Consider the following 12,988-nt stretch of genomic DNA (forward strand, 5'->3'; position numbering starts at 1 on the left):
TGCTACAGCAGGAACTTTATTCAGTTCATTTTGAAAATATTTGCAACCAAAATTTATTTTTGTAAACTCACAGAAATAAGCTTTAACATATAGGCTGTGTACAACTCAAATACAGGTAATACTTTTAACAATAACTTACAGATACAAACTAATGGTAAACTACAATTTCACAAAGAATTGTAAACATTTTGCACAATTGTCAGTCCTTTCTTTTAGGCAAAGTGCTCATTTGATGACAAATAAATTAACACACACATAACTAGAGTGGACTACTTCCAGACAATACAAAAAGGTGTTTAATAAGGCTTGTAAACAATGTAATAGTTATTTATGCAGAATCCATAAAAGTGTCTTGCAGGCTAAATATACTTACATACCTGGGCAGCAAAAATGATCTTGAAAATGCTTTAGATGTTAAATAAAAAGTTAACATTAATATCTTTCCAATGATATTTTTAATACACAATAAATGACTTAAGGTTACATCCTTAATAGCTTATATCCCTGACAAAGGAATTAGGTGTGACTTAGTGGCAGCTGTGTCATTGAATGGGGTAGCAAAGGCTGGAGTCCAAGAGCTGTAGGTGAATGAGCTACAAAAACAGAAATATTGACCGGTCAGCTTCATCAGAGGTCGAAAAGGATTACGAACTAGTAAATCCCACTGGGCATTAACAGTTTGCTGGTCCCAACCACCACAGCATGCTCCGTTTTCCCTAGCCCAGCATCAACACTGCTCCACCCACAGCCCACCCTACACCACTGCCTCAGAGAAAAAAAAGCTCAGGCCACACATGTAGCTCAGTTTAGTTCTCCCCAAGCCTTCACAGTCTCTCCTAATCACAAATAAGAGCCAGAATCTTTGACTTGCTGGGTCTTAAGACACACAGAGACTGAAACATACTTTTGGACCACCAGGCTCCCCCCACTGTGTGTTGCTGCGAGGGAAGCTTAAGTTTTCAGTGAAGCTTCTGGATTGAGTGTACCTACAGTCCTTGGGGTGAGAGCCAGGGAGCGTGATAAACAGCTTTCATAAAAATTACATATTGTTAAAGTACTTAGCATGGATTTTAAAAACAGCGTTTGATTCTTATTACTAGCATTCTTAGTTTGGAGGAAGCACAAAAAGTGGTCTTCATACCCAGATCTTCAGCTGTGCTCTTACAGTGAAGGGCTCACTGCTTGGAGAGGCACACTTCTTAATGAGGTCTGGACAGCAAGTAAAGTATTAAGATATTCTATAAAGGATACTAGGAATTAAAAATCTGTTAAGTTTCTTTAGTCACTACTTGGTGAACTGTTCTTGCTACAGTCAGTGATTTTACCTGGACATGCAGTTGCTGTACCTACCGTCCATGTAGCTGTGTAGAGCAGTCAGCATCGTCCCGTCCTGGGGTACGTAGGCAGAGTAGGCCATCTCCTCTAGCATGGGTGGAGACAGCCTGGAGGGCTGAACCGCTGTGACGGGAGCAGTGGATGAATGATTAGGACTAACGTGTTTCTTATGGCGTGCTCTGCAATTCTGAAACCACACCTGAAAAGGGGGGAAAATTTACATCACGGTGGTAGATTGCATTGGTTCAACGCCAGCCTGATGAAGGCCTCGGAGGTCTCGCTTCGGATGAACCCAGTGAGTGAAACTGGGCCTTTAACACAACACTGACAGCCCAGATGAAGAAACATCCTTCCTAAGCCTGCACGGTGCCTCAAACAAGCATGGTCAGGACAGAAAAGCTGCTGCGGGGACCAGCAGCTCAGAGCCAGGCACGGGGTTGCGGGACCGGGGCGAGCGGCAGCACCCGGGCGCCCCGCGGGCACAGCCGCCTCCGCCCCGACGCTGCTGAGCGAGGGGTGTTCACGGGATACCCACGCTTCCCCGTCCACACTGTAAAGCGTGCAGGCTTCCAGTTTTTTTAAGGCTTGATTGCAGCTGCCAGATACCTTGTTTCTATAGAAACACTGTCAATCTCCCAGGCTAGAAGGAGCCAAGGGAACCACAACCTTCTTTATATTTATATAAGCATATAACTTATGTTATATAAAAATAATATTTATGTATAAAAAGCATTCATATAATGTCTGCTGAGAGGCATCTTCAAAGCAAAGATTCCAAGTCTGCGTTTCGCCCAGTTTTGGACGGCACAGCTGTGTATTTTAACTCTGCTCTCTAGAACAGACCACTAGATGTTCACTTACTCCTAATGTTGCATACCACAACCCATTTTCAAAAAAGGGTGCAGGTCTTAAGAACAGACTATTAAAGTCATAAATGTGTATTTAGAAGAGCTTGGTGACGATTTCTATACTGTTTAGGCTGAGAAGTTTCTTCCTGGAAGACTATTAATCCTCCACACAAAGTGCAAGAGGAATACAGCAAATTTTCCAAATTTACATGTTCGTTCTAGACCTATTCCTGACTAAGGATGTTGTCTGAAGTTGTGTTAAAACTGCCATATTAGATCTTTTTCCATCTCAGAATAACTACATGCAGAAAATTGTTGTTAAGCATTTCCAATGGATGAGTACCAGACTTTGTTATCCAGTAACTTCGCTCGGTTACCTGTATAACACGCCTGCTCAAGCCTGTTCTTTCTGCCAGTTTCTGAAGTGTTTGTGCATCTGGGTTGTTGTCCTGAGCAAACTGTGCTTGCATAACCTGAAAAGGTAAGATAAGAGATTGCAGGTTTTTGTGTGCAGTCCTGACAGCAGCATTAGAGACTCTTCTCAGACTGTGGTCCCACTCCTTGACTGGTTTTAGGAAACTTGTAATCACTAGCCCCCACATGACAGCCTCCAATATCTTAAGGAAAAAAAACCAAATTCCCCAAAGCCAAAATACAAGCCCCTTATTATGCTTAACTGAGACATTTACCAGAAATGGAAGAAGTTAATTCTGCTTGGCAGTAGAAAAAAAAAAAAAAAAAAGGAGGAGGTGCTCTGTTGTGATTGTGTTAAAAGGACTGTGGGAGAAAATTCACTGCAAAGCAATTCAAACATGCTGGATAAAGAGAACGCCTATAGCAGCAGGCCACAGCGCACAGCACGGGGAAGGAATGAACTCTGATCCACCCCTCAGAACTTGCATTCACTATCCACGTATTATATGGAGCAGCTTAACCCCCCTTTCAGCCGCACGGGGGGTGCAAGCAGCGGGGGGAGCCTTTGCGCCTCCTTTACCTTGCACTGACCTGAGGAACAGAGGCTCCACCTTGGCTGACCTGCACTACAGGTAACTCTTTGGTTACACTCATCTTTTTACAGAAAACTGAACACTTGTCATTAGGATATGAATTACATTCTGGGGGGAAGTAGATGTCAACTTGGCCTGTGTCCTGAACAGTTTTAGAGCCTGTAAGAGTTTCCCTTATTGAAGGATGTAAGGCTTCATGGATTTCTGCAGGGTACCTTCAGCAACTTAGTAAACTATAGTTTCTCATTTCTGAATTTTGACCCCTGATGGTCTTCACATTTTGCCTGGCTTCACCTTTGAAGATTCAGACTACTCATGAACTTCATCCTTCTGTAAAGGATGTAGTTCACGAGGCGTGGTACTACATGCTGCTGCTCTGACAGTCCCTTGTTCCCCTCTGATGCTTCTCTTACAGCAGCATCAAGGACAGGTACAGAGGCACTGAGCAGACTACAAGTGTCATTAAATAACAAGAAGCCCTAAGATCTCAAACACCTGCTGAAGTAGGTTACAATTTCCTTAAAATATGAAAAGAGGGGAACATGGAGGTTCCAGTGACAGCAAACAGGAAGAAGCCCCAAATACAGTTCCAACCCTGATGGCTGGACCACCTACCCTTCAGGTACTGCTGGAAAATAAAGTTTCCTTTTGCAGAAGCGCAAGCTTGATGTCCAGAGCCCACGCCCCATGTCCTTCTCACATTATTGCTAACTCACACGTTTTGCCTTCAGTTATGGCTGAAAGAGCAAACCAAACTTTGAACAGCCACGTGCCACATTATCCAGCACTGCTTAAATGCTTCATGTGTTATTACATATATTAGTTTTTCTCAACTGCTTTCACCATGAACAAGAAGAGGGCAGGGCAACAACACAAAACTCAGACCAAGAAGGTAGAAAACAAAAGGTGTAGTGGCCATGTGTGACCAGAAATTCAAACACACGTTATAAACTGAAAGCAGGGATACACAGGATTAGGCAGAGCCACAGCCGCCTTCCCACTACAGGTGGAAACCTCTGAACCTGGTCTCACCACTGCCCCTTTCACAAGGAGCTGCCCCTGGTCATGGTGTTTTTCCCCTACAAAGCTAATTGAAGTGGTGCCCCAGAGGGTGAAATAACTCGTATTTGAGGCAGTCCGGATCTAACCTGCCAAGGCAGCAACAAGACAAGAAGCCCTGAAAGCAGAGCAGACACTGGCAATCCTGCTCCCTCCCTGCCCAGTGCAGGCTTGACCTGACAGGAGGGGACTCCATTTGGTACATCCAGACTTCCCAGCTCCCATTCCCCTTAGTCCTGATGATGGGAAGGAACAGAACTAGTGGCTGAGCTAGTATGAAAAGGGTATGGAAAAAACATACTTCAAAAACGCATGTTCAAGAACAAATTGGACAGTACAAGAATTGCTGCCAAGTACTTCAAAATCACTTTCCCTGTATTTCACTCTACCTAGCTCTATGGAAAAAATAAGTGGGTTTTTATCCCCCCTAAAGTGTGCAGTATTAAATACTGAAGCTAGGTCTTGAAAAACGACACCCAGACTATTGTTTATTTTTAAACAGGCAAAGCTCAAATACACTTTGAGGAAATCAGCACATGAAGCATTTTGGAAGGACTGGGAGAAGGAAGGAAAAGATATGATGCGTCAGTGCTGCTAGTCCCTTCCTGGTGTACAGAAGTACAGCCAAGACTGTACGATCTAAAAAGCGAGTACTGAAAACCATCACGGAAGGAAAAAGGGCAATCAAGAAATAAATGCACAACTATTCCCCATCTTCTCTATAAACCAAAGCAAAACAAGAAACAGTCACTGACAGGAGCCAACCCTGCACTCACGTGAATATAAGCAGGGGCCCACAGTCCTTACCTGTTTTGAGAGCACAACCTTTTGCAGCCCTTACTGCGCTTTACAACAAAATTCAAACTTCCATCCTGCTAACGTCCTGAAGTCATGTACAGCACCCACCTCTAGTACAACTCTTCACATTACATAATTCTAAAAATATTTTGTCTTTATTATGTGTAGCGATGTAAATGCCTGATTAAATAGATTTCATCGAGCAATCAAAATAGAACAACCTTTTTGTTTCCACTCTGCAGAATTACCAGCTGCCCCCAGGGAAATAAAAAGCTTGAAGAGTAACTATTTCATATTAAACTGCTGAAGCTAACAAACAATTCCAGAAACATGCTGTGTCTTGACAGTTTATGAAATAGTTTAAAACATGCAAGCTTTTTCTTTCCCTTCATATGCATCTGATTTCCTATTGGTTCAGCACCCAAGTGTTCCATAAACCTGAACTATGCAAGTTTTTAGCGCTGCCTCTACCTGGAGCTGATCTGCTGTGAAGCTGGTCCGAGCTCTTTTTGCTGGTTTTGGATGATTAACGTCTTGTTCTGTTAGCAATGCTCCTTCCACACTAATCCCATTACCTGAAACATTAAAAAGAAAACAACACTGCCTGCTAAACATTCAAAATTATGTTATTCCTAAGTCAGACTGTCCTCCAACAATAACCAATAGTACTTGGTCAGCTGAATTTCAACTTGAACAGAATATGGCTTTTTTAAAGTTGATCTGGCACCATTACCCATGACACCCCAAGTGACTCCCTTGCAAGTGAGGGAAGGAATAACTCCAGCACGATATTTTATCAACTACATATGCTCTTGCTTTCTTTTCCTTAGGACAGAAAACAAGTTATACAAACTTAAAAAAAAAATTAAAACATCAAATAACTTGCACATTATTTTAATTCAAGAACCTGTGCTTCCAGCCGTAGTGAACATAGGTAATTACCTCTTAAGAAGGAAGATGAAATAAAACCCAACAATTTTAATTAAAAAATAAACCACAAACATAGTTCTTAACAAAACCCGTCTGTTACCATTTTCCACTTCTCTTTTCAGATTGTCCAACATGCAGTCGTAGTGCACTCTGCAGAGGACCTTCTCTTCGACCAGAGCGAACTCCTCCCCAGTGGAGAGCTGCCTCTTGCAGGAGAAGCAGGCGAAGCAGGCCAAGTGGTAGACGTTTCCTTTAGCCCTGCGGACCCAGTCGGTGGAGTGGATGTGCCGGCCGCAGCGGGAGCAGCGGGTGCCGTACCGCCTGCACGGAGAGAGCGCGGGGCTGAGGCCGCGGGGCCACGGCCACGGCCCCGGGGGGAGAGCCCCGCCGCGGGGGACACAGCGCCAGCGCGCAGGAAACCCAGCGAGTTCGATCTGAGGGCTGGAGGCGAGACTCCAGCGGAACTACAGACGTCAGTGTTTTCATGAGGCAAAGAGCAAAACTGAAACAGCTGCTAAGGAATTCACAACTTCATCTTTCCTTTTACAAAGGTAATTACTCTTTAAAAGGCTGCGAGTGGGAGATGGAAACAGCTGACACGATGTTCAAAATCCTCCCAATTATTCAAATATATTTCACATTACTCTAGTGGCAGTCTGAATTATTGTATTTAGCTGCATCACCCTTCGCTAATCATTTAGTCTCCTTCATCTGAAGGGGGAAAACCTGTACCTTCTGTACCTTCATAGTTATTTCCTTAATTACCATCACATTATGATTTTTAAAGAAATTCAAATATCTAGTATTTACATCACCACAGTAGAATATTTGTCTTTGAAGAGGAAACTAGCCAACAAGGTATGTTGATTATTTAGATAAGAACTTGTCCCAAAAAAATCTTTGCAGACTTTTAAGGGTGTTTGTTGTTTTTTTTTTTGGGGGGGGGGGGGGGGGGGGGGGGGGGGGTGTGTTTGGGTTTTTTTTTTAAGTCCCACAAAACTTTGTTTTTCCAGTAGTTCACAGAATTCAGCCTGGCTCCTCCCTCTCTTTCAGAGTCAAAACTGACTAGCTGAACATAATCCAGTCACTACACAGATGAGATTCCTATAGTTTGGTCTGGGGAAGTACTAGCAATCACAACAAAATTAACAGCAAAAATTTTTGCTACTTTCTGGACCAAAGATTTTCTATCTTGAGTATTTCTGACACCAGCACGAGTAAGTAATATTCTTTCTTATAGGATTAGACCTTTAACTTGAAGAATGCTTCACGTTCAAAATCAAACCGATCACAAAAAGGCCTAACTGCTGAAAGCTTCTTTTAAAGATCATGGGATTTATTCTGGGTTGTTTTTGTAGTTCCGCGTGACACCCTCAGCCTCACACCGGCGAGTGCTAGTCCAAATGGAGCATCACCTCAGCTCTGCCTCGCGTTCTCCATCGGCATTACCGAAGGATGATTCCTGGCGGTACGAGAGCTTTACAGCCTCACTGTGGCAGGGACTGATGGTTTTTCTCTTCCCACGCGCACAGAAGTAAGTTACTGCATAAACGCAGGAGCCACGTGTAACGATGGCGGGGCAGAGGGGAAGACTTAGGAAGTAGTTACATCGGACTGACCGGGGGTTTCCCAGGGTTTAACTACTGAAAATAAACCCGGCAAATTAAACCGAAGAGCTGAGACATGCATTTTAGTTGCAGCTTAAGTGGAAAGCAATAAGCAAATGTAACATGTTGTCTAACAAAATCATATTCCTGTATGATGTACCTGAAATAATCAAGTTTGCAGAAGATATCTTTATCTTTGATGTAACAGCTGGTATGTCTTCCTAGAGACGTTCTGCAAACACTGCATGAGAGACAGCGCACGTGCCAGCAGAGGTCATTTACCTGCAAAAGCACAAAAGGAAAATACCCCTCAATGTTTGTGCTACCAATATTATAGTTTGTATTTACAAAAGCTATTTTTTTTCCATTCATCCAAGGCCAAAAATTACATGTACCATGACTCACAGAAAATCTATCTTCAAGGCAAAACATTTTTCCTCCAGCACGCATATTAAGGGCTAATTAATTTGATGGAGGTTTTCAGAATAAGCTTTCACGGTTTTGTAATTAAAAGCACCAGAAGAGGAAGCAAGAGATTCAAGTTCCACATAGATATTTTGTGCCCAGTTCTGTTCTCACAGCATTAGAGTAACAGAGCAAGTTTTGGCCTCGCATGACCTCGGGGAGGCAGCTAACTTACATACTTTTATTTCCCAGTCTGTAAAAAGTCCTAACAATGAACAAACTTTGTAAAGGGATATGGTATTTTAAAATGACAGTATTGAAAAAAAAAAGTCCATCAAATGGAAATAAACCATGAACCACATCTTATTTACCAGGTTTCTGTTAAAGCAAAGTGAACACAGTGCGAGTTTCAAAATATCAGCAGTTGTTCTGGTAACAAATTCAACAATTCTTTAGAATGTAACATCCATAGTGAAACTAGACAGTCATGGAAGTCAGCAGTTTTTAAAACCTGCATATAATTTTTCAGCAAATAGAGTGCAATTATTTTTGTTTTCTTCTTTCCTATAAAGAGAACTCTGTCGTGTAGACATTGTACATCACACATCAGCTAAATAACCTGAATACTCTAAAAACCCAAGACTCCCAGTGACTGTAAAAATTAAGTAATAACCCTTTGGATAATGGCGCTCTGCATAGGAGGAATTTTGTAAACCAAACAATGACTAAGTTTAGATTCACTTTTTTTCTTAAATTTTATGAGCCAATTTCTCATCTCAGCAAACAGCTCATCTCTTGCCTATGGCAAAGCAGCAGATCTGAGATAATTTGGGATGTGCCCTTCACCAGAACGCTGCCAAACCAAGCACAGAGAATGCAACGTCTCCGCTCCAGCCCTGACGCCGGGATCACCCGTCTCGGCCTTCTCCGGGCAGCGACGCCGCGGTCTGCAGTCGCCCAACCCTCTCCCGCCTGTCCCCCGTGCCGCAGCCGTCTTCCGCTCGCTGACGGATTCACACGGCGGCGCAAGGCGAAGCTGTTGGTGACAGCCGTCACCGAGCCCATCTCTTCCGAGCATTTCTCCAGGGCTGCAACGCCAGGCCCAGGCCCCCCCGACCCCCGGCGCTCCGCAGAGCACGAGCCGAGGGCCCGGCCTCACCGCGCTCAGCTTGCCCCCGGCCTGCAGAAGCCCACGCTTTTCTGCGGAACAGGGCGCTGACACCTCTGACAGTTGCCCCCCGGTATCTCCAGTCCACGCTCTCATTAATTGGCAGGGCTGGGTCGGCCGAGGCGCTGCTGATGGCCACAAGTTGCCAGCTGACCAGCACGGAGTCCTTCCTCCCTGCGCAGGAAGCACTAACAGCTCACTGAGGGCTAAACCATTTAGAGGCATTTTGCTCCAAGCCACGTTACCCCAGTTGTTGAGACAGGAGACAGCAACAATCAGTAAAAAACGAGCTACTGAAGCATCACAGGAGTTAATGGGACTGGAACCAAGTTCAAGTTAGCGCTCTGCCAGCCCTGTGCCCTGTCCCTGCGCCAGCCCAGCCCGCTGCAGAGGATTCACTGGAACAAACGGTGTTGGGCAGCTCCCCCACCCCTGCCCCTTCCCTGCTGCCAGTGAACACCGACCCGGCACACGCGCTCCTCTGCCCTCCTCGCCCCGCGCAGAGCCGAGCAACGACCCAGAACAGCACCGCGATGTCTGCAGCAGCGTTACCCGCCTCCCCTCCGCAGGGCGCGCAGCGGCCTTGTTCAAGGCTGCATCGAATGGAATCAGGGGGCTTCTAGTATGGCTCTCTATCTTGTTTTTGAAAGGATAGAGTGTGATCCAGGATAATTTTAGCAGCCCCCCTTTGAACCACATTAACACTTCATGTTTACAGTCACATGGTTTTGTTTGTTTTTTAATTATCTTAGTCCCGAATGCTAAGGCTAGCAAACCCACTCTACAATCACACAGCTTGTTCCCTTCACAGACAGTACTAGAGCACCTTTCGCAAGAATAACTTGTTTTCATGTTTTTCAAGAAGCACTTTTTGCTTTAAGGTTCACGACATCGCACTAGGAGGCTTATTTTAACTAGCAACAGGCAGGTCGCTTAACCGGGGGCGCGGGCAGGGCCAGGCGGCCGTCCCTGCTCCCACCCAGCCGCGGCCCCCCCCGCTCCCTCCTACGGCGGGTCAGGAAAACACAACCCCGCGCCGGAAAAGCGCTGCCCGGAGCAGGGGCAGCAGTTCAGTTCCCCCCGAGGCCCCAAACCCACAGACACGCACCCAACTAACTGGGCACTTCTACCCGCCCCCGGCACCTCCGCTCGCGGCCGCCACCGAGGGCGCGGACGGGGCGTGCGGCGGCACCGGCTGCCCGAGCGGGCCGGGCGGGAGCGGGGACGAGCTTCCCCGAGCCCGGCTCCGAGAGGCTCGACCGGCGCCTCCGCCGGCCCCAGCCGTCCCGGCGGGCTCCCGCCGCCCTCCCCGGGGCAGCGCGGCCCCGGCGCGGCGGGAGCCGGTCCCGGGGCCGCCACCGCCGTCGGGGTCCGGGCGCCCCCCGCCCCGCTCCTACCTTCAGCAGGTACTTGTCCACGATCTCCAGGCCGCAGCTGCTGCAGATGCACTTGCCGGGGCCGGAGCCCGAGGCCATGGACCGCGGCGAGGAGGAGGGCGACAGGGCGGTGGAGGAAGAGCAGGAGTCCTCGTCGGGGCCGGCCTGCGGGGGAGCGCAGGGGAGAGCGCGGTCAGAGCCCGGCCCCCGCCTCGCCCGGGCGCTCCGCGCCAGCCCGGGCTGCCGGCACCCGCGGGGCTCCCGCCGCGGCTCCTCCGCGGGGCGGAGCGGGGAGCGGCGGGACCGCGCAGCGGCAGGAGCGGCCGCCTCCGCCCCGGGCACCGGCGCCGCGCCCGCTCCGCGCCCCGCGCACCTTCTCCGAGGGGCCGCCGAGCGCCGGCAGGTCCTTGTCCTCCAGCCTGCAGACGAACATCGGGTCGCTCTTCCAATACATGGCCCGGCCCTACCGCATCCCCGCGGGGCGGCCCCGGGACCCCGCGCCGGGTCTCTGCTCTCAGCGCCTGCAGGAAAAAAGTTTTTGTTTTCAAGTGGGTGGGCCCGGCGGCGCGGGGACCTGCCTCGCTGGCCTCACCTCCCGCGCAAAACCCGCCTTCCGCGCGCGGCGGGAGCGTTATCTCCGCCAGCGCCCCGCACGGGGGGGAGGAGGGGGGAAACACAGACAACAACAACAACAACGAAACGGCAACGACAAAAAAACGGGGAGCCCCCCCGACCGTCTTCACCGCTCGCCACAGCTTCCCCCCACCGCCCCCGTCTAAACAAAGACTCGACCTACACCTCGGTCTCAGCGAAGGCGGCGGAGCGCGGCTGGTCCGTCCCGCTGCCGCCCGGAGCCCGAGCGCGCCCCCCGTAACCGGCACCCCCGCCCCACAGCCGCCTGGCCGCTCCCCCCCTGCGCCCCCGGGGTCCCGCCATGAGCCCTTCCTCATGAGGCTGAGAAAGGAGCACCTGAGCCGCCCGCAGCCTTGCTCCCCGAAATCGAGCCGACAGACGCGGCTGTTGGGGATTAACCCCAGCGCCTCGGCCGCGCCGCAGGCACAGGGGGCTCGGCGCCGGCTGCCCTCAGCCCCCCGCAGAACCGGGGCAATTCCCGGGCGGGGGGAGCCCGCAGGCTGCTGCCGCCTTCCCCCGCCAGCCCTCGCCCGCAGAGCCCCCTCACCCCAAACGCGGCTGCCGCTCGCGGGACGTTTCGGGAGAATAAAGCAGCAGCGTGACCGCCGCAGGTGAGGTAAATAACCGGGTGTCTGCTTCTCTGCGCGTATTTAACCAGCCAGGTGTCTTTAATTAAACTTGTCGTTATGTTTCCATCTCCCCCCCCCCCCCCCCCCTTTGTTTCAGCTCCGCCTGACGAGAGATGCGAGACGCGTCGCGGAGTCCCAGGAAAGCAAACTGAGACTTGTCCCTACGTTCCTAAACGCGGTCCGTTTGGGAAAAGGGAATTCTGCTCTCGAGCAGCTGTAGGAAAGGAGAAGCCCCTTATTCTTCTCCCACTAAAAATAACGATCGTTGTTTCGAATCCTCGGAGCCGATTCTGTAGGACCGTAACTGAGCGAGTGGCGGTGCCGAGCCCCGGGAAAGCCGGGGCGTCCCCAGCCAGTCACTCGTTTGTCCCGCGCTAAAGCCGATCTAAGCCTGGACGGATCCTCGCTTGAATTTAGTCCTGACGTCCCCAACAGTCGCGGCCACGGCGAGGCAAGCAGGGCTTTGGGTTTTTTCCGGGCGCGACCGCCAGCCCAGCCGCGGCCCAGCCCGGTCCGGCGGGCAGAGCGGGGGCCCCGGGGACACCGCCGGCCACCCCGGCCCGCCCCACACCCCCGCCGCCGGCCCGGAGGCGGCTTTCGGAACTCCCCGGCGGGCCCGGGGCTGCCCCTCGACGGCCCGCAGCCGCGGCGGCCCCGCGGGGGGAGGTCCCGCAGCCCCGGGCCCGCCTGCGCGCTTCCCCGCGGGGCCGCCCGCCCCGGGAGGCGACGGGCACAGCGCGGGTCTGCGCCCCCGGCGCCACGGGGGGCCCGGCCCGGGGTGTCCCCTCGGGTCGGTCTTCGCTCCCCGCCCGCAGCGGGGGGACGCGGGCCCTCACCGCCCGGCTGCGGCAGCGGCGGAGGGTCCGCGGGCGCCGGCGGGGAGGGGCGCGCCTCCGCGTCCCGCCGAGAGCTCGGCCCGGCGCCGCGGCCAGCGCGGAGCCGCCGCGACTCCCGCTCCGGCGCGGGTCTCCCCGGCCGTGACCGTCGGAGCTGCGGCGCGGAGCGGTCGTTGGTCCCCGGCGGCAGCGCGGCAGACGAACCTGGGGGAGCCGCGGAGGGAAGCGCGGCGGCGGAGCGGGGGCCAGACCTCGGTAGGTAAGTCCGCGGCGGTGCGACAGGCGGCAGCTGCGCGGAGTTTCTCGTTCGTCGGTCCTTTTTCCGCGCTGTCAACGAGTCCGTTCGGGGCGTTCGTG

General features: G+C 51.0%; 1 protein-coding gene across 3 annotated transcripts; it reads right to left on the reverse strand.

Annotated features, from left to right (window-relative positions):
• Window positions 1-516: 516 nt before the first annotated feature.
• On the reverse strand, window positions 517-10,987 carry LHX8 (LIM homeobox 8). 3 transcript variants are annotated; one of them, XM_074908051.1, is made up of 9 exons: window positions 10,907-10,987; window positions 10,849-10,860; window positions 10,555-10,698; window positions 7,745-7,866; window positions 6,078-6,298; window positions 5,519-5,622; window positions 2,561-2,656; window positions 1,351-1,534; window positions 517-593 (listed from the first exon to the last, which is right to left on the reverse strand). In XM_074908051.1, exons 1-9 carry the CDS (start codon window positions 10,985-10,987, stop codon window positions 517-519), a joined length of 1,041 nt encoding a protein of 346 aa, XP_074764152.1. The 3 variants fall into 3 exon arrangements, with proteins under 3 accessions (XP_074764152.1, XP_074764151.1, XP_074764150.1); XM_074908050.1 differs by lacking the exon at window positions 10,849-10,860; XM_074908049.1 differs by lacking the exon at window positions 10,849-10,860 and having other exon boundaries at window positions 10,898-10,987.
• Between the last annotated feature and the right edge of the window lie 2,001 nt (window positions 10,988-12,988).

This window comes from Athene noctua, chromosome 5 (assembly GCF_965140245.1).
Source record: "Athene noctua chromosome 5, bAthNoc1.hap1.1, whole genome shotgun sequence".
Taxonomy (NCBI): domain Eukaryota; kingdom Metazoa; phylum Chordata; class Aves; order Strigiformes; family Strigidae; genus Athene; species Athene noctua.